Source organism: Lepidochelys kempii, chromosome 3 (assembly GCF_965140285.1).
Source record: "Lepidochelys kempii isolate rLepKem1 chromosome 3, rLepKem1.hap1, whole genome shotgun sequence".
Lineage (NCBI taxonomy): Eukaryota > Metazoa > Chordata > Testudines > Cheloniidae > Lepidochelys > Lepidochelys kempii.
In genome coordinates this window covers 11,389,168-11,413,624 of record NC_136382.1, presented here as the reverse complement: position 1 = coordinate 11,413,624, position 24,457 = coordinate 11,389,168, and the positions used below count along the sequence as shown (strand labels likewise).

Below are 24,457 nucleotides of genomic sequence, written 5' to 3'. Positions count from 1 at the left end.
GAGCTTTGAGCTGCCACCAGCAGGAATTTAGGGTTAGGCACCAGCTGATTAGGTGGTTGAACCCTCACTGTTCAAGAGCCTGTAGTGTAGCAGGGAACTGAAGTGAGAGACAACCCCAGGCTCCTGTGCTAAGCATTGCCTCATCCTTCCATACCTCAGATGTACCTCAAACACTTCTGGCACTAAGCCCCCTTAACAGATACCTCTCTGTCTTTAAATGCTTGACCTGGGGCAATCAGTGGGGAAGTGATTTATGACAGCAGCCCCTCTCAGTGCACAACTTCTTTCGCTAGCCCAGCAGCTGCCTCGTGGTTTTAACAAGCACAGTGAACAAACAGCCTCAGCTTCTCCAAGTTAGCTCAGCAGGATGTTGGAGGCAGCGCCAGTGTTTTTAAAGCATCCTGGCCATAAGACTTCCACATGCTTCCTGCTTGAATTAGTCTTTCAGAAAAACATTGATTTAAAAGTTGCAGCAAGAGGGAATCCATCCCATCCTTAAGTAAGCTGTTTCAATGATTAATTACCCTCACTGTTAAACTCAGACCAGCCTCAAGGCATAATTTTATCTAGCTTCAGCTTCCAGCCATTGCATCTTGGTCTGCTAGACTGAAGAACTCATTGCAGACATTCCCCTTATGCCTACTGATTAAGTCACTGCTTAACATTTTGTAACCTAACTAGCTTAAGATCCCTGAGTCTACCACCATCAGGCATGTAATTTATTGTGCTGCTTTTGCTTTAAATGTAGAAATGTTCACACAGGAAAGCTTTGCATAACAGATCAGTCTTCCTACATAGAGTAGCTTCTTCCCACCTGTCAAATAAGATTTCACAACATGTCATCATTAGCCAGCTGAATAATGGTACCCAAGGACTTCTAGGCAAATAAATTTATTGTTAAGGGAAGCTGAGAACTGAAGCCCAGACCTCTCTACATAAAGAACAAAACAATATTTGCATCAACATTTAATTAGGCTAAGTATGTACACAGATAACCAGGGAGTAGAGCTTGCCTTGTAATAGTGCTGTAGTGGTCTTACACCCAACCACAAGACATTTCCCAGCAGAGATCCCAACTCCTAAACATCAAGTGACTAGACTAAGTCACCTTTCCCACCATGGGTGCACATCTACAACACCAGATGCTGCTGCTGTTTGAAAGCAGCCAGATGGAGCTTGCTTTGGGGAACAGAAGGTTTAACAGGGAGAGAGTTGCTTCCTGTAACAGCACTGATAATAGCTCCTCAGCCCTCTCCTCCAGGGCCATGCTCCACTAGATGTTCATGAAAAGCTGGGGAGTTGCTCACAGCAAGGACAGCACAGTAGTACACAATGTAACAGGGGGGTGAGTTAGAGCAGCAGCAAGCACCTGTCCTCAAACATACTCACCTCTATTCAAAGACACTGCTTTAAAACATGAGCTGTGCTAGCTTAAAGACCAAGGGGGGAAAAGAGGGTTAGGAGTATTGCAGACACCCATCCCCTCTGAACAGAAAGTGAACACAGCTAACCCAACGGCTTTTAAGCAGACTTCCTGGTGCCAGCCCTACTACTTCGACTTTTAAAGGCTCTTCCTACGATGACGGCAGGTTTCAGAGCTGGTGGGAGAGTGTTCTTGAGTCCAGAGAGAAGTGTCTGTTTCCTTCATGAAGGTTGTTCTTCAAGACAGATCTATGAAGACTGCCACCTGCTGAAATCGGCAGGACAAGGCTATGTTCAGAGCTGCTGTCCCTGGAACTCCACCCATGCAGCTGAAAGCAGCCCATAAAAGTCTTAAGCTGAAGCATTTCCATTCTTGTCTCCAGCACAGACATTGAGTTTTACAGAAGCTGGAAGCAATGGACAACTAGCAGATGATAATACTCACACTGTGGACTACTTCATCTGAACAGCCAGCGTCCCGAAGGGCACAGCCAGAAGGTGTCAAACCAGCATTGTGTGTATCTTTATTGCTGACAGTCCCGCAGGGAAGGCAGAGCAGGCTGTACCCCTGCACCACCAAGAGGCCATGGGTGAAAGGAACACTGCTCCAGCCACAGAAAATAATGGTATGTGATTAGAGAGTCCTGTTTCCAAAGGGAGTTTGAATGCATGAGCAGCAGCTATGCAACCACCCTCCTTCCAGAGCCAATTAGTGACCAGTCCAAAGAGGTACCTGTGCTTCTCTAGGCCATACTGTCAGCCTGGGTGGGGCACAAAGACAGGAGAGAGACCACAGGAGAAAGACTCCAACATTCCCCTCCTTCTCGCCAGGTCAGGAAGGTTTGCTGACTCAAGACCTGCCTCCTTGGCTTCCCTACAGCTCAGCTAGCAGCTTTTCCGTCTCCCACGCTCACTGCTACAGCTGTTCCCTTACTATTCCCTTACTACAGTGCACCTCCTTAGCCCAGGAAGGGGATCCTCACTGCATGGTTTGATGAAAACCATCCTCAAGGGATGGAACAGGAGCTACCTTTTATATCCCAAGACACCCACTGGATGGCGTGTTACTCACAAGCAGTACAGCTGTATCCTACCAGACTTAGCAGTCATTACCCACCTCTGAGCCCTTCAGCCTGCCCCCACACATCCCGCACCTTAACTTTTGCAGAGAAATAAGCTTTGCATGTACTGCCATCTACTCAGCTTTCGGAAGACAGAGCTGCTTTCAGCCTCTGAGCTCTTTAAACTGTACAAAACAATCTCACCAGAAAGCTACATCCAAGTTATCGCAATAGCTCTAATATTTAAGGCTAGTATCTCTTCACAATTCTTTAGTACAAGGATGGGGAGGCCCAGAACTTACGCACTCATCTCTGTCCTGTAAGATCCACAGCTATTTAGAGAAACGGTCAGAAAACAGTCAGACATTGCCCCAGTGAGTTGAAGATTTCATCCATCTGAGGGAATGGTGGCTTCCAAGATAGCTGACTTGCTGGAAACATTCAGTTGCTGAGCAATGAAGGTACTGAGGTAAGAACACACCCAGGGCAGACGAGGGAGAACGCAAAGGCTCACGTCATGCAACTTTTTACTGGAGGGAGGTGTCAAAATCACAAGTGACAGAGGCAATTAAAAAATATCCTGGCCAGAATTCAGGTAAAACAGTCTCCCACAAAGAGGAAAAGTGAGACTCGACCAGTCTTACTTGTAACCTGTTCATCCAAACAGTGAAAACAGCCAAATCCAGCTGCTAGCTAGTGGCTGCAACACACAATACTGCAGGCCAACCAACACCTTCAGATTTGCCATTCCATTCACAGCTTTAAGGATCCACACCAGTCTGGCATCCCGCAGGGCAGCAAATCCAACAGGGAAGAGACAAGAACCTGTTCCCAACCTTATCCATCCACTGACCTTCGCTCTCCCCACCACCCTCAGTTCTCGCTGGCTTGTACATACTCCTCTGATGCCTTCGACATCGCTCTCAGATACTGCCAGCTCAGTGCTGCCAGAAGCATGGCGCACGAGAGGTATATGGGGGAGTAATGGTTACGGGATACCTCGACGCCATTGGGCAAACTCATTGTCCGGATTGAGACGATGATCTGCTGGGTCTTGTTAGAAGAAGGGTCTGTGCTTGGGACCTTCTGATAGATCTGGAGAGAGAGAAACCCACACAAGGTTAGGGAGTAACCCTGAAAACCACACCCACAATTCCTATGACAATATATGGCTTCTGTGGAGGAGGTGCTAGGCATATTCCAAAACAGAACAACACTCATTACCAGCAATTCACCCATCTTTTAAACCAACGGGGGATCAGAACCGCACTAACTTCTCTCCAGTCAGGGAAACTGGGAGCTAAGAGGGAATATTTTACCTGAGCACTGTGCTAACTGAACTGAGTTTAGAGGATACGCCCCCAGGGGTCAGTCTGTCAGTTCAAGCCACATTAGCCAGAACTTAGTTTAATATTTATTAATCCTGATGTGATTTTGTTGTAATGGTGATTGTTAGGGCACTTACAGCCTTGTACAGGAGTCTATTACATAAATAGGGCCCTACCAATTTCACATGAAAAACATGTCATGGACTGTGAAATAAACCTCTCCCCATGAAAATCAGATTCCCCAAAATCTGCTAGTCCAGCCAGGCTGGGGAGGGACAGAACTTGTCCTTCCCTTGCATGGCCATTATCAGGGGGAGATCAGACCCACTTCCACAGGCAGCACAGAAGTGAGGGTGGTACACTTCCACCCCCTGCCGCTCCTGCCGGGGACCAGGATGCTCAGGGTCAGTGCTTCCCACCCCCTGCAACTCTTGCTTGGGCTCCAGGCATCTGAGCTCAGGGCTTCTGTCCCCCGCAGCATGTGCCCAGGCTCCGGGGTTCTGTCATCACAGCTCCACCTGGGGCTTGAGGCACCTGGGCTCAGGGCTTCCATACCCTCGCAGCTCCTGCCCAGGCATCAAGGCATGGAGCTTCAGTCCCCTCGATTCCTGCTGATGCTCGGGGCTTCAGCTACCCCCTCTCCCCCCACATGGCTCCTGACAGGGTTCGGGGCATCCTTTTTTCAAATGGCCCTGGGCACAGGCCCGTAGGCCTGTGCGTTAATCCATCACTGGCCATGATTAGTGGCTAGGAGCCCCTGGCTGGGGCACTCCCAGGAGCATTGGGGAGATCGGACCCACCTCCACAAGCCTCCTCCAGCTGCAGGAAGCCCAGCGACTGCTGACTTCAGAACCCAGCTCTGAAAGCAGCACAGAAGTGAGGGTGGCAATCCTGCAACCTCCCTCTTCCGTCTCCCCTTCCCCCCCATCCAAAACAGCTTTGGGACCCCCCACAATCCCTTTTTGGGTCAGGACACCTGCAGTTACAACACTGAAATTTCAAATGTAAACATCTGAAATCATGAAATTGACCAATTTTAAAACCCTCTGGCTGTGAAACTGACCAAAATGGACCATGAATTTGGTAAGGCCCTATATAGAATCTAAGTAAACAAACATTAAAATGGTTTTTGCTTTGAAACCCTTGCTAGCTGCTCCAAATCCCAAAGACGACAGGACCTAAACATGTTGTCATAAGACATGTTATTCCCATGGTTAGGTCAGGTTAGGCTACGAGGAATGTGTACAGCCACTAAGAGCTGTCTGACTCAAGGATTTGGAACAGTATTTGCACCTTGCTAGCAAGGTCTATTAGACAGGTAACTGACTGACAGAACACCAAGGTACTCCCTGGCATGGACTGACAATACTGTTCTTCAACAAGAGTCCTATCCACACAATGCAGGGAAAACATGATCGAAAGCTGTCAGCAGCAGCCATAGACACGACCGTAGCTGACCCTGCCTGGGGTGGATGTGACACCACCCTAAGCACTTTCTTCCAACAATCACGTTTAAACAGAATTCTCAGTTTCAGCCTTCGTATGGAGGACGACAAAGGGTGAAATCTGGGCCCTGGAAGGGAGTTTTGCCCTGGACTGTAACTGAGGCAGGATTCTACCCCAAAGTCCCCAAATGTAAATACTAACAAAGGGATTATTTAAAGAGATTCCCCAGCAGAGAAGGGGCTATTAAAAAACCCAGCTGATTTTGTCAGGCTTGTACCAGCCCTTCCTACACCCCCATTTCCATCCAGCAGGGGAAAGCCACAGAAAGCTTTATTCCAACCTATTCTCTATTGAGCTGCACAACAAAAGGTAACTCCAGGCACCGGAAAAGGCTGCTTGGCTTGTACAACAGACACTGTGGTTTTTCAGTCTAGATAAGTATGTGAGGACACCAGGGACATGGCATACAGCGATTGTGATCGGTTCATTCATGCGCTGCACAGCCATATCAATGGCTTGGCAAGATTGGGGAGCTAGCCTATTTTTGTAACCCCTCCCTTACCTTTCCTTTCACCATCTTCTGCCTACTCATTGATTCCATATAAAATCTGAAAATTATAAGTGAGGGCAGAGGTTTCTACTGGCAGTTAGTCTGTCATCTCAGCTGTGGCTTTCACTTCTGCAACAGCTATAATTATATCCCCTGAAAACAGAAGAGTGGCTTTTATAATAAATTGGGGAAATGCTATACTTCTGGAGAATACACTTTGGACTATAAGGATTTACAGCATCAGAGAAGAAGAAAAAAGCCACGTTCCAGACTTTACTACTTCAAGCTTTTTCATGCTGATGTCCTTGTTCCTAGAACATCTTCAACAATTTTAGCTAAAGCAAAATGGCAGTTGCTAAACTGCTGAATCGGGGGATAGAGTGGAAACCCCAGCTTAGCCTTTAATCCTCAGTGTTCTGCTGTTTAAGAGGGAACAGCTACATCTGAATATGAGTCTTTCAAAGCAAGACACCAAACCTACCTCTTCCACATACTGGTACATTATAGCCTTGACAGCTTGTATGTTTGTGGCATCCATCATTAAAGTGACAGCTTGTCCTTTCCGAATCTTCACCACCCCCCTAAACACCTGTTTGTTATTGTAACAGGCCGCCAGAGTGGCGATGGCCATCACCTGGGGAGAAATGACAAGCAGCATTTATTCTGTACTCACAGGCCCCCCTGAAGTTAGTGAGAATAGCATGTATATCTGAAAGTAGTCATTCCTCTGGGGAAAGACCCAATCTCTCAAGATGAGGCAACAACTCAAAATGTTTGGCGATCTCCATGTTGAATGTATTTAATATCGGACAGAAAAAAAAGAGGGGTAGTATTAAATACTGTGTCTGGACCGGAGAAGACACCCAGCCTCAAAGGGGTTAATGTGGGAGGGGGGGAAGGCAATGAAAATATCTGGTTCAAACATCTGGAAACATTAACCTACCTGTGGAATAGCACAGAAGTTGAAGACACTTTGGTTTTTCAGTCTAGATAAGTAGGTGAGAACATCAGGGACATGGTGCAATGCATTTGTGATCAGTTCATTCATACACTGGACGGCCATGTCAATGTGCTCTGGCTTGGTCAGATCCGACAGCTTCTTGGCATACCTGCTCCAAACCTAGGAATGCCGACAGTACATAGGAACACCACTCAGCAGTTAACACTTTTCAGACATTCATGTTCATAAGGGGGCCAATATCGAACTGTCAAATACAAAGATCTTATTTTACTGCACCTAATTCTTGTAATCAGACTTTGTTACAGTCAGAAGCAAGACCCTTAACACACAGTTCACTCTGACCTACTATTCCATTCAGTCCCATTACAGCAACCCTTTTGATAAGGCACACTGGGAAAGAGAGAGACCAACTGCTAGAAGGAAGTCTTACTCAATGGTGAAGTTTTGGACAGACATAGATCCCATTCTCCTGAGAAGAACTGGACCCAGCTGGTAGCTCTGAAGTTAAGCGTCCCTGCCTCTGATTCAGAACAGCACTTACACACACTTTAAAGCATGAGTAACTGCACTGACCTCAGTGGGACTACTCACGTGCTTACGTGTGTGTGTAAATGCTTTGCTGGACTGGGGCTGGTGCAGAAGAGTCCCCATGTTATAAAGATGGTCTCTCAATCTGAGTTGGGCCAACTCTTCTTAGATTACAGGAACCCTGTCCCATCCTGCGAACAGGGCAGGTGCATGGAGCAGAGCAACTGCATCCAAGATTGTCTGGAGAAACCTCTGCTGTCACAGACACTCTGCTGAACAGATTTTATCCATGGGACAGGCATGCTGACAATTGACCTTTCAGCTATACCACTGTAAGATCTCTCTGACAGAAGAGTTTTGCCTAACTCCCTACAGACAGATTTGTGCAACTTCATTGGGGACGGACACACACACACCAGAAACCGACATCTGAAAAAGAACCAAAAAAAAAAAAAAAAAAAAGATAAATTCTGCAAAATGAGTCTCCTAACAAGTAGTCCTGACTAACTCAGTATCAAAGCAGAAACAGTTGCTCCAGAGTTCATCAGAAAGGAATAGGAGTCTGCATCACCACTCTAACACTTCCTAATAAACCGTATCTAGCTGAAGTTGTCATCTGAAAAGTGCTGGTTTCCCTTTACCTCTCTGGGCCAGAATTCTCTTCCCTCCAGCTGGTCCTCCAGATAATCACGAATGATGTTGGTTTTCTGAAGAAAGAGGCCCATGGAATTTGCAAGCTCTGTGTCCTGTCCTACAACAGGGTCTTCTAGCTCTGATGCAGAGAACAGACGGGAAAGGCCAATCCCCACCAGCCCAGCAACATAGTGACAATACTGCAAGGTTTGGAAAGAACAAAATGAGTTGTGAAACGTCTCTCCCCTAGTCCATGTGGCTACATCAAAATTACTCCTGTAGGTTATTTAACGTGCCTGTTTGTGTCTTTAGGGAGACTTTCGCAAGATAGTTCCCATGCAGTTCAACTTGCTGCATATCAAACCCATTTTGATGGATGTGTCAGTGGTATTTGGGTTTGGGCTTTGAATACAGAGCGACACTGAGCGAGGGCTCTCTGCCATGTGTCTTCATGCCAGTGCTCAACAGCCAACATCCACATACCAAAAATATACTTCTACAGTGTGGATTCTACCACCGGACCATTGCTTCACCCAGGAAAAATGGCAAGTGTGTCATTCACAGCTGTTACTGGCACCAGACTTCCATCACCCAGATGAAAGACCCAAATGAGAGCAGATGGTCATGTGACCCATTTTATACAGTGCACGTTCTAAGAAAACCACCCAAAACCAGCATCAAGGCTTTATCGTGCGTACTTGCATTTCAATGAATAGCCTGGCAGCTAAAGCAGGGGACAGAGTACTTTGTGTTCTTCTTAGTCAAGGAGTTAAGTGGGCAGGGAGTAAGATGGCCCACCTTAAATTTCTGCACTACAGCTGTACTATGCTTTACCTATCAATAATACACAAAGCCACTGTCCTCCACAAGGTCAGTGACAAAAATAGCTAATCAATGCCTTGGGAAATGTACGCAGGGATCTCATCGCTCAGATAAATCTTTACATTCACATGGAAGCAGGCTGCCCACCAAACAGCAAGACTCAGAGTTAACACTTTGTCCTTTACTCATCTTGGGTACCTATGTATGACCAGGATGAGCATTACAATAAGAAATTGTAATCAATCATCATCATCATGATGAAGCAGCAAATGAAGAATGCCAGACCTCCAGCAGGGGTTGTGCGCATTGCCCTGAGCATAGAATCATAGGACTGGAAGGGACCTTGAGAGGTCATCTAGTCCAGTCCCCTGCCCTCATGGCAGGACTAAGTATTATCTTGACGATTCCTGACAGGTGTTTGTCTAACCTGCTCTTAAAAATCTCCAATGATGGGAGATTCCACAACGTCCCTTGGCAACTTATGCCAGTGCTTAACCACCCTGACAGTTAGGAAGTATTTCCTAATGTCCAATCTAAATCTCCCTTGCTGCAATTTAAGCCCATTGCTTCTTGTCCTAACCTCAGAGGTTAAGAACAACAATTTTTCTCCCTTCTCCTTGTAACAACCTTTTACGTACTGGAGAGGATGCGCGCTCAATGCTCGCTTACCTTATCCCACTCATGCTGGGTGTCAACCTTCTTTTCCAAGAACTCTGCCATTCCGGCTCCCATCTTGTGACAAATATCTGCAATCACATCTCGATACACCTCTGCCAGGTTTCTGAACTCCAAGGAGATCTACAGCAGAAACCACAAAGAAATATACATTGTGCTGAAAGTGGCATTTGTCAACAGACTAAGAATGGGGGGCGAGGGGGGAGGAGGGGAAGAAGAGAAGAGGGGGAAAGGTTATAGGCTACTGGGGTCTAATCCTGCTCCCACTGAAGGGGCTGGCAAAATTCCCACTGGCTTCAATGGGAGCAGATTCAAGCCACTCAGCAGTAAACACAAATTCAGCATGTGCAGAAACAAGAATTCCTATGATCTCTGGCCACAGCTCAAATGCAGTATGTAATTTCTTGAAGGCGATATGGCCTTGGACAGCATCACTTGTGAGCTGGGGCATGAAGGAGTTACAAAACAAACTCTGTACACCAAGTGTAACTTTATGAAAGAGTTCCACCAAGTGAACAGCTGCTAGAATGATTTCCAGGGTTTTATTGCAGCTCTGTTCTCTATGGGCTCCCCAAGGCCCAGCTCTCCCAGACTTCAGCATGTGCAATATTTCACAGTTTAAAGGCCAGAAGGGACCATTATGATCCTCTAGGCCAGTGTCCTGTACAACACAGGCCAGACAATTCCAACCAGCGTTTCCTGCTGCCAGCGCAACCATTACTGGTTGAACTAGGACACCTGTTTTAGAGCCCAGTCTTGATTTAAAGGCTCCAAATGACGGAGAATCACTCTATCACTGGGCAATCTATCCTCACCGTTAATAATGTGCATCTTATTTCCAGTTTGAACTTTGGTGACATCCACTTCCAGCCATTTCATTTATTTCTTCCTTTGCTACATTAAAGAGTACTCCAGCATCAGACCTCTCCTCCCTGTGTGGGTAATTATAGGCAGCCTCGTAGCATTCTCTTTAAGATAAATAAATTGAGAGATTAAAGGAGCTCAGAGGAACTCAACTGTGGACAGAAAGAACACTGGGCTGGGACAGAGGAAACCTGGACTCTATTCCCAACTCTGCCACTGGCCTGTTGGGTGACCTCAGCAAGTCACTTCCTTCCATGCCTCAGTTTCCCAGTCTGTAAAATGGGGATGATGATTCCGATCTCCTTTGTAAAGTGTTGTGAGATATACTGATGAACAGTGCCATGTAACTGTCTGAGACTGTTATTCAGCAGTTTCTGAGACCTTCTATATCAAAGTTGTATTGTAATATAGGTTGAACAGGAGTGGATGTGTTAGAAGAGCAGGCCAGTTACATGAATGCAGCAAACAAAGATACTTCATGGAACAATGTAGCCCCCGTAAATATCACTTACGAGGACAGATCTTCTAAATTAACAAGTTGCTTGTATCCCAAGTGCACATATTAAACTCTTTTGTACTGTAGTAACATTTCTGAACACTGGAGCAATTCTCCGACAAGCAGCTGTTTGCTGTGAATGGCCAGAAGGCATCCATGCTATCACTGGACTTCCCAAATATTCTTTTGGGCTGGGATTATCAGAGGGGAGTTAGGTGCTCAAATCACACTGAAATTCAATGGGATTTGGGCACTGAACTACTCAAAGGCTCTCATGAAAATCTGAGCCTTAATATCAAGTTACCATAAAATCAGCAACAACTCACCCCACCTAAAAACATCACCTCCCTCACACTCTGATTTTAATGGAAGTAGAATCCAACCTTCAATTAAAATTCAAAATATTTACAAATCCTATCAGTTACCTAAATTTCTTCAGAAACTGTACTGCTCCTGTTCTTGTGAGAATTATTATGCCACAGGTTAAGTGCACTCCTTGGAACGCTAACCTAAAATCTACTAGAGAACAGCCCCATTCAGAGAGTGAATCCCAGCCTCGTCCCCAGCACTGGTTGCTCGCCAAATCCCAGCAGGGCTCTCAGCTGGAGCACTGAAATAATGCTGCATCTAGAGGGCAACTACTCCAGTGTGAAGCATGCATCTTGTTCCCATGCACATTCCCAGCTGGTGTTTGGGTGGCAGAGCAGGGAGAAGAGGAATTTTACACCAACAGAAATAAGAAGAGGGAGGGTGGAGTTAATAGACACCAATAAAATATAAAAGTTAGTTTATTAAATTACATTTCAGTTATGCACAAAGCTTTTTGTTAAATTACTGGTAAATAGCTCAGGAACCTAGAGCTACAGCTCTATTTATACAGCCCTTTCACCACCTGGCATCTGAATGCCTCAGCAGCATACAGTGCAATGGAAGTGTAAATGTGTGCTCTTGCAAATCAGTTTAAAGTTGTGATTACTTTCATATTAAGAGATCTTGGGTGAAAATTTCAAAAGCACCAAAGTGACTTGGCATCTAAATGATCTACTCTTTGTCTGGTTTTTGCATTTCTTGACTTTGCAGTTTTTATGAGGCTTAGTGTTGAATACAACACAGCTTTTTGCATTTCATTCCCTAGGTTTGGTTTTATTATGACGCTGGTCAGGCATATCATCAGAATTATAAACTCGTCCTTAAAAAGAAAAAGCAAGCGGTAGAAGCTGACAATGGTATATTAAACTATGGAGAATATAAACAAAGTTTGTAAGAGCTGCTGCCCTGTTCCTTTACTTTTAATGTATTCTGCATGATGCTCACTCAAAAAAAATTTCAGCTACTGTTTCTGCAAAAGATCTAAGTGTTTACTAGTTAAGACAGTAGAGCTGACCTCTTGCTGTCAGCCATAAATAGTAACATAGTGAAACATTCTGGGACTAACATTTTCCCCTCTGTGCTTACACATTTTAGACTGAAATGATTAGTAGGTTCAACTGCTGGCTCAGCAAGGATTGGGGCCCTCATCAATTCTGAGGCTTGTGGGTGGACCACTATGATCATCTCATCTGACCTCCCATGTAGCACAGGCCCAAGGATTTCACTCAGGAATTCCACATCAAGCCCAGTAACTCTTGGTTGAACAAGATCACAAGACATCCTATCTCGATGTAGAGACTTCAAGTAACAGAGTCCACCACAGAGTAACAGAGTCCACGGGTTAATTTGTTCCAAAGGTTAATTCCCCCCACTGTTAGAAGTGTGCATCTTATTTCCGGTCTACATTTGTCTAGCTTTCCCTTTTAGTCATTGGTTCTTGTTATGCCTTTGTTTGCTAGATCGCCCTCCACAGTATCAGGTATCTTCTCTCTACAGGTACTTACTGACTGTGATCAAGTCACCTCCCAACCTTCTCTTTGATAACGAGGTCATTCTATTTAGCTTAAGCCCCTTGTAAGAAAGGAACAGATTCTCCAAAGCTATCACCCACATTACTCCCTCCATTAACTGAGCAACTTGCTCTCTGACCTCCTGCCATCATCCTCCTTTCCTCCAGTGGGCAGGACCTATCAATCCCAGGACACACCTGAACTCTTCCGACATGGAAAACAAGAGTTTGTAAGTCTGCCATTCTGCTCTGTGAAGCTGATCTGCTTTTTCAAAACCCAAGGGAACATATAATATTTAGAGCCAAGTCTTCCGAGAGTGGTGCCTCATTTGCATACATGCAAAGTTTATCAACATTCAGTGTTCCCAATTGTGCATGCAATCTCATACGCAAGTGAGTAGCCCTCTGAACACCTAGTAGGGCACAGAACTGCAGTGAAACATACACAAATGCAGGTGAGTGAATGCGTAAGATCTTAGGCCTCTGTTCTTTAAAATGCAGCCCTCAATGTCAAAACTGAGAAGTGCCTGAAATTCTGGGACAGTTTAGATTACAAATGAGTTGGTTTTCCACATCCCTTTCTCATCTATTGAGCAATACAGACTAACAGCAAACCCAGTGACACGTCAACAGCCACCACCAATGTACAACCAGAGTTAAGAACCATCAAACCAGGTGTTTTGGCATAGATGGCAAAAGCCATTTATATCAGTACTGATCAGGAGAGCATCACAGTGTATCATACACAATGCTAATACTGTTCATGAAATATCCTACTTTATAGAGACAGTTTTCCATGTTTTGAGCTCTGCCAGTAAGACCAGTAATGGAAATTCTATTATGAGTTCCACATCCGCTGTTACTGCTAATGATAAAAAAATTTGAGACTGGGATAGTAAACCTTTTGCTTTGAGACTTGAATCAATCTCTAGCTGTTAAAGATCATGTTGGGTTGCCTCCTGGGCACAGATTATCCCACATCTGCTTAATGCAACGTTCCTGCACATTCCTCTGAAACAGATTCATAGATTATAATGCCAAAAGGGACCACTGTGATCATCTAGTCTGGCCTGCATAACACTGGCCATTGGACTTCCCTGAACAGCTTCCTGTTTGAACCAGAGCAGATCTTTTAGAAAAACATCAAACCTAGATTTAAGAACTGCCAGTGATGGAGAATCCACCACTACCTTTGGTTAAATTGGTTCCAATTAATCTCACTATTAAAAATGTACACCTTATTTCTAGTCTGACTTTGTCTAGCGTTGACTTCCAGCCATTGGAACTTGTTATACCGCTGCCTGTTAGGTTGACAAGCCCATTAACAAAGTTTTATTCCCCAAGCAGGTACTTATAGGCTGTAATCAAATTACTCTTTTGCTTTCTCTCTGTTAAGATGGCTATAGATTGAGCTTCTTGAGTCTATTACTATAAGGTATGTTTTCTAGTCCTTTAATCATTATCATGGCTCTTCTCTGCACCCTCTCCAATTTAGCAACATCCTTCTTGAATTGTAGGCACCAGAACTGGACACAGTATATCAGGAGTGGTCGCACCAGTGCCAAATACAGCATCTGGTACTGGCCACTGTTGAAGTCAGGTTACCAGGTGGACTTTGGGTCTGATCCAGTCTAACAATTCTATGTATCAAGATGCAAAGAGGTTTAAAGTGGATACCTATATTATCAGCACATTATATTTCATAGATTGAATCAAGAAATCTAATGGCTCACCGTTGTGAAGTCCTCAAGCACCTGCTTGTCCTTCTCCTTGCTCTCCATGTATCTCCAGTCCGGCTGATACAGATAGGAGTGGAAGTCATGCAACATTGGGACCTTGGTTTCTAAGCTGATGGTCATATCATCTTCTACTGTGTCCAGAGCTCGGAGAACCAGATAGAATATGCACACAGCATGACTATGGAGGGAAGGAAGGAAGGATTTCCTATCAAGCAGGACTCCTTATGACACAGGCGAGTAGTTAAAAATAATCATGTGGCTTTTGTGAGAGACATTTGAAAATTAAACAAAGGTCTTTCCAATTCTGCACCCTGGAAAGTATTTCTAGTTCTGCATACAAATCAGAGATAGGCTCAAGCCATAAAATTCACGTCAATATTTCAAATACCCCCAGCATTTGGGCATGTCAGAACCAAGGCTCTGATTCAGGCCCAAATCTACCAGAAGGACATTTGCAACTAAAAAAACTATGAGGCAAAATGTAATTTCATACCATAATCTGTCTTTGTAGTAGCTATCCTAGTACCAGTGGTCATCATTAAAAAGTGGATACCTTTTTAATCCATTTAGTGGCAACCACTGAAGATACAATTCAAACATATTTAGATACTACATGTGCCTAGACGGAGAATCAAGAAAGGACCCACTACAGATGCTGGAAATTCCTTGGCCCCCCGATATGCCTGAGCTAGGCATTCAGATGCTAGAAATGAACGACAGTCCAGTATCTAGAGTGCCAGCCTGGACCATGGGAGACCTGGGTTCAATTCTCTGATCTGCCACAGGCTTCCTGTGTGACCTTGGGCCAGTTACTTAGGGAGCTGAAGCACAGAGAGACTACTAAATGGGGATGACAGCACTGTCCTACCTCACACAGGTGTTTTAAGGATAACTACGCTGAAGGTCATGAGCTGCTCAGATACAACAGTAAGGGCGGCCATGTAAGTATCTTTGATACCCACACATCATGTGAGTATTTTCATGTGACTGAGGCTGATCATTCCACTGCAAATCTATCGTTCGCCTCAGCACGAATCACAAAGGAAAGTGCCTTGAATCTTTACACTGCGGGTTTTATGTGCTTACAAGTGGAATCTTAGCGCTATCAGGCAGACAACTAAGTGACTTGCAATGTGCAACAGTTTCTTTAGACGCCAGAGCAGTTCCTCTTTCAAACCAAGTTGTTGTTGTTTTGGGGGTGGGGAGAGGGCCTTTTTCTTTTTGCTGGGGTGGTGGAAATGAAAAGCAGAGCTGTCATGAAACTATTCATGTTAATGATACAGTAACAGACTAATGTAATACTGATCCAAAGTGCCAAGAGCAGCACAATCCATTGCTGTACTGAGAGATCCAAATTTGCAACAAGTCTTGGGAGGGCTTGCCAGAATAGTGGTAAAAGTTACTAAAACCCAGCAGCCACTAGGACCCAGGGGAAATAAGACTTTGTGAGGGGAAGGATAAACTCTTTTCTCTGTTCCCTTCTCTTCCAGCTGTCCCTCTGCTGCAGCAGCTTCTCTTTCCTCCCACTGTGTAGTAACCAAGTATTAGGATCAAAGCAAGAAATCATGGATGATCTGGGGGGCTCAAGCAGAAAAAGTCTGAAAAGACTGGAATAGTAGACTGATCCTGGAGCCAGGATCTATGCATTCAAGGGGCCATATTCCTAGTGTGTTTTTAAGCACTGGAATCTATGAGAGTTCTGCGAAAAATGGATGATTCAATACAGCTCCTGAATTTGAATCCTGTCTCTGCTCTGGCTTGCTGTGTAGTTTTGCTCAAGAAATCATCTCTCTGCTATGCTCAAAACTCATAAATCTTTGTGCCTTCAGAGGAAGTTTTGGGAGCGAGGAATGCAGGTTCCAGCCCTAGGATTATAAAAAATCCATATCTGTAAAGTTAGGATAATAACTACTTCAAAAGAGTTATTGCAAAGGCAAATTAGGTAGTGTGCGTCTAACACTTTGGCAATGTTTAAATGCTAATAAATAGAAAACAGCATAGATGAGCTAGGACAACAATGAGCAATGAAAGATTATATGGTAATGGGAAAGTGAGTGGATCATTTAGCTGTTCACTACTACACTTAACCTTGGGTTTGTTTTATTAAAGGAGAATTATTTTTTTTTTTGTAAATAAATTATAATTAAGGCTACGTTTTAGTCATGGGTATTTTTAGTAAAAGTCATGGGCAGGTCACGGGCAGTAAACTACAATTCATGGCCCATGACCCGTCCATAACTTTTACTATATACCCCTGACTAAAACTTGGGTGCTCTGAGGCAGCCCGGGGTGCTGCAGGTGCTCAGGGGGCAGAAGGGGGTGCTGCAAGTGCTCTGACAGGGGAGGGGGAAAGGGGGCAGCACGTGGCCTGAGACACCGCTGGTGCTGGGGGAGCTGGCAGGCTCCCTACCTGGCTCTGTGTGGTTCCCAGAAGCAGCCAGCATGTCCCTGAGGCCCCTAGGTGGAGGTGTGACCAGATGGGCTCCATGTGCTGCCCCCACCCCAAGCCCCCACTCCACAGCTCCCATTGGCTGGGAACCAAGGGACATGTCACTGGGAACCAAGGGACATGTCACTGCTTCCAGAGAGCCCCCTCCCCAAAGTAAGCACCGCCCAGAGCCCTCGCCTCCTCCCACACCCAAACTCATGCTGCTGCTGGGGTGGGAGGAGCGCTGTGGCTCAAGGCTGCCCCAGCAGCAGTCAGTGCAGTCTGGCCCAGGGGCTGCCCGAGCTGCTCAGGAAGCTGCTGGGCCAGCCACACTGGCCACTGCAGAAGTCACGGAGGTCCCAGAAAGTCACAGAACCCATGAATCTATGCCACCTCTGTAAAACAGAAGCAATACATCCTTGCCTCACAGGGGCACTGTAGTGTGCTTAGTTAGTGATTACAGGGATGAGGGACAACACAGACATACCAAGGCAGAACCTGGGATGAAAATTACTGAACACAATGGATACGTTTTACTAGTGTACTTTGTACACTGTTTTGGGGATCCAATTAAATAAATGCTACATATTAAAATACATGGACGCCTGTGTAAACATAAGCCCTGTCTGTATCCATCTGTTGCTTCTTGTCCTACACTTAGACTGTAAACTCTTTGGGGCAGGGACAATCTTTTTCTTCCATGTTTGTACAGCACCTAGAACATGGGGTCATGGTCCATGACTAGGGTTCCTGGGTGATATGGTAATACAAATAATAACTAATCTGCACTCAAGATCATAGACAAGGCCTGTTAACATAAACATATCTTGTGTCACCAACAACACCTGCAGTATCTCTTACATAGGATGTTCTATTGATATTTGTAAAGTGCTCCATGATGATTACGTGAAAGGCACTAGAGAAATGCAGGGGATTTTTACACTTAATTAGTATGTTTTCAAACAGCTCTGGTGAGCTATTTGCATGGAAGGTGCTGAATAGGAATGCATGACTGAGAGGCAGACCCCAACCCACCTCGCACTCTGAAGAAGTTCCGATAAGAATCGGACTCCACAGCCAGGCCTCATTCCCAATGATCATATCAAAATCCAGAGCCTGAATCACGATGGGTAAGAAGCGCTGAGGTATAGATCTCAGACAACCCCCTGCTACCAGCAGACTGTGAGAACAAGCACGTACCTTGCCTATAGCCAGTAACACATGGGCGGTCTACGGGCTGATGTTTAACCCTCTCCGGGCCACAGCAGCCAGGGGATCGTGCTGGGCTCCTGCTCCGTGGATAACCCTCTGCCGGCCAGGGAGCTAGCGGCTCATGCAGTAGGGCTGCATGGCCACGAGTTCGGGCCCGGGGAGGCTCCCTGCTCCCCTGTGCAAGGCTGGCTCCGGCACGAGGTCGCCCCGCTGACCCTCTCCTAGCCCGGCCAGTCTGTGGCGGGCTCCCGCTGCAGGGACAGGGGCTAATTAGCCCCTGCGAGCCCACAGCCCCCCCGGCGGGCACTCACCGCAGCTCCCCGTCCAGGGCCTGGATGACGGCGGCGAAGCTCCGGCTGGTCTGGTTCAGGTACCGGTAGCAGGTCTTGAGGCCGTCGCTGAGCACGTCCTGCGGGCAGAGCAGAGGGGACACGGGCTGCTGGAAGCGGGGCGAGGCCGGGCAGGCCCCCGGCGGGGAGCCCTGGTGCAGGAGCCGGCTGCCCCCGCGGCGCCGGCCCCCCGGCAGGGACAGCGGCGAGGACGAGCAGCGCTGGCCGCCGCCGGGGCAGCGCGGGGGAGACAGCGCCAGGGTCCGCTTGAAGAGGGCCACGGCCTTGGTGCTGGCGGCCATGGGGCCGGGCCGCTGCCCAGCCGGAGCCCGCGGCCGCGATGGGGCCAAGCGGAACCAGGAGCGCGGGACTCGCTAGGCCACGCAGGCGGCGGCCGACACACCCACGGCCGGCCCGGGAGCCCCGCCCCGCCCCGCCCCGCTCCCCCGGCGCCGCCCCGCCCCGTTAACCCCGCGCGGCCCGGAGAGACCGAGACCCTCCCCCGTTAACCCCGCGCGGCCCGGAGAGACCGAGACCCTCCCCCGTTAACCCCGCGCGGCCCGGAGAGACCGAGACCCCACCTCCCCCCACCCCCCGTTAACCCCGCGCGGCCCGGAGAGACCGAGACCCTCCCCCGTTAACCCCGCGCGGCCCGGAGAGACCGAGACCCCACCTCCCCCCACCCCCCGTTAACCCCGCGCGGCCCGGAGAGACCGAGACCCCACCTCCCCCCACCCCCCGTTAACCCCGCGCGGCCCGGAGAGACCGAGACCCCCCCTCCCCCCGTTAACCCCGCGCGGCCCGGAGAGACCGAGACCCCCCCTCCCCCCACCCCCCGTTAACCCCGCGCGGCCCGGAGAGACCGAGACCCCCCCTCCCCCCACCCCCCGTTAACCCCGCGCGGCCCGGAGAGACCGAGACCCCCCCCTCCCCCCCCCGCTGTTAACCCCGCGCGGCCCGGAGAGACCGAGACCCCCCCCCTCCCCCCCCCGCTGTTAACCCCGCGCGGCCCGGAGAGACCGAGACCCCCCCCACCCCCCGTTAACCCCGCGCGGCCCGGAGAGACCGAGACCCCCCCCTCCCCCCACCCCCCGTTAACCCCGCGCGGCCCGGAGAGACCGAGACCCCCCCCGCCCCGAGCGCCCTGCAGAGACCCAGCCACCCCCGTGCTCCGGGCCTCGGAGAGCCCCTCCGGCCCGCCCTAGCGCACCTCTTCCGTATTCACCGGGAGAGAGCCGCCCTCTGCCCCTTCCTCGCCTCAGCTGGGAGCCGCCCTCCTTCTGTTAACCCTGCGTGCCCTGGAGAGCCCCCCCCCCCGACACTGGGGAGAACTCCCCCTAAGAGACAAGGGCTCAGGCACGAACAACCAAGCTGCTCTGTGGCAGGTTTCAGAGTAGCAGCCGTGTTAGTCTGTACCCTAAAAAGAACAGGAGGACGTGTGGCACCTTAGAGACTAACCAATTTATTAAGAGCATAAGCTTTCCTGAGCTACGGCTGCTCTAGGTACTCGCCGACACCCCCACCACCCTTAGCATTTAAAGAAAAACCGGTTTCCAGCGGCTCCTCTGTTAATCCTATAGACTAGCTCCTCCCATGTCCCTTCATAGTCTCCTGCAACCTCAACACCGCTGTTAAATGCAATTGCACCTGCTCTGTGCTCTACTGCAAGTAAAGGCTTCATGAAATAGAAGCATAAATAGCTAACAAAGGAATGCAGTCACCTTGAAATCTAGCTGATTTTTTTGTTTAAGTTAAAGTTAATTTCAAGTACTAGACTTCCCTGGGGTCTGCTCATTTTTAGTTTCACAATCACATTTTCATTCCTTTCCCCACATTTTCCAGTAGCCTAATCTTATGTGGAAAGCCACCCACTAAGGGGAAATGCTGAAACTGACTACACATAAATGTTGTCCTAGGCAAAGAGTAAAACTAAGAGGAGGGAACAAAAAACAGAATAATCGTTTTCCTCTTTAATCTGTTACTGTAATCTTTATCATTTATAACAAAAGTGGGTAAAATTACTGAGATTGCAAGCAGGGACCAGTGTTTTGTCTTGTGTCTGTACACTGCCTAGCACAATGGGGCCCTGGTTCATGACTGGGGAATCCTAGCTGCTATGGCAATACAAATAGTTAATAGTGAAATATTTTCAGACCGATTCATGATGTTTTAGGATAATGGTGCCAGTTTAATATATTTTACTTAACCAGTAATGAATTTTACAATACAGAATCTTTCTGAGCAAATGTAGGCCTTTATATACTGAATTCTCTGTGTCCCCACATAATTTAGACAGGCCGTTCACTGTCTCATCTCAGCATTATCTCCCCTAGATTTAACTGGATGAAGACTTGAGGCTTGTTTGGAAAGAGCGGGAACATTTTTAAAGATATTTTTCCCAAGGTGAAGGACTCACCTCCAATTAATTTCTCATAGGAAGTGGTATACATGTGAAGATAATTGCTTAATTAAAATTAGCACTTATGGTCTTACCACCCTTCTGAAGAGTAACTGCTACCAGTCACCAGTTTGGGAACACCAAATAAGGTCTAGATCCTGCTAGCTGATCAGCATAGGTGGAACCCCACTTAAGTCAGCACAGCTGGCCACAGGCACAGAGATCTACCTGCAGCTAGCCCCATTGACCCACACTGATCACACCCACACCAGTGAGTTTGACATTTCCACAATCAATGTCTTAAGCTTAACTGGTTCTGCAAGTCACTCTGCCTAGGCAGATGCCTGCATCCATACAGGGCGACAGGCCATATCAGGATCTTAAGTAAAACTAGTTTCAAGAATAACTATGAGATTAATACAGCATTGAATTCTGTATTCTTTAGGACCAGGGTTCAGTTCTGGTCAGTAGTGACCAAGGACCTAATCCTGTTCCTACTGAAGTCAATGGAGTTTTGCCACTGAATTTTATAGGCGCAGGATTGGACTTCAGTGGCTGTTACCCTCTGACAGTTATTCATGGCCTATGTGAAAGTACTAACTGAAAGAGGAATTGATGAAGCTCATGTCCATCCACCCATTTTCTTTCATTGATCCTGAGTCCTACACTCTGACCTTAATGAAGACTTTGTGCCACAGGCTTCAGTTCAGAGCCTGGTCTTGGCCAACAGTCGGGTGTCAAGATCCATTCCATTTAGTTGATAATATTCTATAGACTTTTACTGGCCAAGACACATCATCAAGCAACCAGGGAAATCAAAAAGGAAACAGGACCAAGCTTTCAGAATAAGGAAGGGGGCATACTATAAAAACCCACAGGGTTTTGGCCAGAAAGGGAGTTAATTATGAAACAGTGCCTGATTCTGGCTATTTGACTGACATCCTAAGCCGCCCCCCTGCAAAAAGAGTCGGTGGCTACGGACATCAATGAGGCTCTGCACATGGGCGCGTTTGTGCGTGCCAGAGGCGGCACAATTCTGATTTTTCCAAAACGCGCTGCAGAAGATCAGTGCTGGAGACAAATGCACAGAACAGGCTGCTTTCCAGGGGGACACGACTGATCTTTCAATTAATCCCGATTTGTGGTTAACCAGAGGTCAGATAATCACGGCGCAGGATTGGGTTTTAAACGTCGGGGTGACAGCCCCAGGCGTACCATGAGCCCTGTGGGCAGCACCCTGTACCCACAGAGGGCCCCCCCCCCTTGATTTCAGCGGGGCAGGGCGCTCCGCTTGCAGGGGGGCGATTATAGGATCGAGGCCCAGGTGGGTTATTAGGGGGCTGGGAAGTGAGTGGGCCACGTCCCCCGGAGCCCGTACGACACAGAGAGAGGCTGGGGAGAGGCGCTGGCTGGGCGGGACGCGGAGACGAGACCCCCCGGGGCTGGCACCCCCCGCCCCGCCCCGCCCCCTGCTCACCTGGTCCAGCGGGGGCATCACCGCCGCGCCGCCGCCCATCTTAAAGCGCAGCAGGTTGTAGAGCTCCCGCGGGCGGCCCAGCCACTTCCCCACCCGCTCCATGGCTGCGGAGCTCACCGGGGCTGGGCGTCCTCGCGCACTGGAAAGCTCCCGCCGCCCGCTCTGCCCAGCAACCGGCCCCCTCCGCAGCTGGCCGGCCGCAGCATCTTCCCTTGCGCCGCGCGGAGAGACGCGGCCCCGCCCCCGCCCGCTGACGCCGGCCAATCCGCGTGCGGCGCTCGTGCCTCCGCGGCTGGACGGGGCGCTCATTGGCCGCCCCTTTCTCGCACCAGAAGGACGCTGGCCAACAGGCCGGCTCCGGGGCTGGTGTGACGGATGTCGAATTGTTCTGATTGGCTGAGAGGGGAGGGTACCGCCCACCCAGCCCTCGCGAGGGGAGCAGGCGAGGAGCAGGCGCCGGGTTTCTTAAAGGGGCCGCGGCTCATCCCGGAGACCGGGAGGCTGCGGTGTGGCGGCCTTACCGGGGTCGTCCGACAGCCCCAGCGAAACCCACCCCAGGGGCAGCGCGTCCTGCCCCAGCCCAGCCCGACCTAGGCCCACCCCCGTCCCCTGCCAGACACTCCCCTCCCCCCCCAGATCCAGCCCCTATGGACCAGCTGCTTGCATTACCCACCACCAGCCCAGCTGCTGCCAGCTGCGACGGTCCCTGAGCCTGGCACCGCCGCTGTGTCACCCATCGCCGGGTGCGTGCCCTGGAGAGCCCCCTCCTTGCTCTGCGTGGACCCCGCGCGGGTCCCGGTCCCGCCGCCCTCTTCCCCTCCTCGGAGCAGCAGCCCCAGGGGTCAACCCCACTGTCCCCGGAGGATGGCTAGTGGCCACGCAAGGGCAATGGGTGGGGGCCCATGCAACTGCCTGCAATAGCAAGGGGGGGGGGGGACGGAGGGATAGCTCAGGGGTTTGAGCATTGGCCTGCTAAACTCAGGGTTGTGAGTTCAATCCTTGAGGGGGCCAGTTAGGGAGCTAGGCCAAAAATTGGGGATTGGTCCTGCTTTGAGCAGCAGGTTAGACTAGATGACTTCCTGATGTCCCTGCCAACCGTGATAGTCTATGATTAGATCATCTGACACCCTCGCCCCAGAGGTATTTCTCCATTGCTTCTTTCTAAGCCTGGCATTTCAAACACCCTTTTGATTTGGCGTTCACTGCGAAAGCCTAAAGGGACAAGTGACCGGCTGCTGGTCACAATGTCAGGCTGGTTCAGGTTCAGTTGCACTTTTAAGTCATGAAAAAGCAGCTTTTATGGATCCACACTAACACGGCTACCCCTCTGATACTTTAAGTTATGAAGATTTGCATTGCTCATGTATCATTTCCTCTTACCAGTGTTTCTGCTCTGTACTAAATATGAATTATTAATAGAAGAGAGTGTCACTTTTGGAGCCTTCTTTGTTCCAGGAGTCCCGGGTGGCTTCAGTGGCCTGTTGTGCTTTTCTCCATCTGTGGGACAGCGTGACCACTGGGACCATGCTTCTCAGATGCAGATCAAGCCCCAGCTATTCAGGTTATTTTGACCTCCAGGTTGCATTCCTGCAACATGTCCTACAAGGAGCTATCTCTGAAGAACACTCAGAAGCTGTAGCAGGTGCAGAATTCAATGAGCCTACTTGGTAGGGCAGATGGAGGAGGCCCATTAAGTGCTCCACAGACCGCATTGGCTTCCCCGTCACTTCCCAGTGCAATTTGGGTTGTTGCTTTTGGTTCATACAGCTGTACATGTTTAGGGTCTAGCTAAGGCCTGATCCAAAACCCGTTGGATTCACTGGGCTTTGGATCAGGGTTTAAGCGAAAGAGAGCCTTTTTCCCTGTGTGCTGCCACAGCAGTCCCAGTCAGCAAATATGGAATGGCTGGAGGCCTGTTCCCAGTGGAGTCCTTTGACTACTCTGACACTCTCTCCACCCTATTAGTCTGACCCAGGCCAAGTTTATTAATGTCTAGTTGCAAAGTGTAAAGACCATGGGCCAAGATCAGCCCTGGTGTTACCCCATTGAAGTCAAGTTACACCAGGGTGGAATGTAGCCTCTTCTGTTCATTCAAACTTTTGCCTGAGGCAGGCTAGCAGGTGATGCAGTTTGCAAGTTTAGGGAGTGTCTTACCTACCTGTTAGGAAATCGGGATTATTTCTTATAAACCGAGTCAAAGTCTTCGGGA

General features: G+C 48.6%; 1 protein-coding gene across 5 annotated transcripts; it reads right to left on the bottom strand.

The window, feature by feature from the left end:
• Window positions 1-875: 875 nt before the first annotated feature.
• Window positions 876-22,473, bottom strand: LOC140908485 (squalene synthase). Of its 5 annotated transcripts, none has more exons than XR_012157882.2 (8): window positions 18,356-18,781; window positions 14,399-14,582; window positions 9,421-9,549; window positions 7,938-8,129; window positions 6,751-6,927; window positions 6,289-6,441; window positions 2,786-3,578; window positions 876-2,024 (listed from the first exon to the last, which is right to left on the bottom strand). XR_012157882.2 is itself a non-coding variant. In XM_073335683.2 (8 exons), exons 1-8 carry the CDS (start codon window positions 22,348-22,350, stop codon window positions 3,357-3,359), a joined length of 1,257 nt encoding a protein of 418 aa, XP_073191784.1. In that variant the 5' UTR covers window positions 22,351-22,473; the 3' UTR covers window positions 876-3,356. The 5 variants fall into 5 exon arrangements, 4 of the variants coding, with proteins under 4 accessions (XP_073191784.1, XP_078708161.1, XP_073191783.1 ...); XM_073335683.2 differs by adding an exon at window positions 22,249-22,473 and having other exon boundaries at window positions 876-3,578; window positions 18,356-18,453; XM_078852035.1 differs by adding an exon at window positions 19,584-19,739 and having other exon boundaries at window positions 876-3,578; window positions 18,356-18,453.
• Between the last annotated feature and the right edge of the window lie 1,984 nt (window positions 22,474-24,457).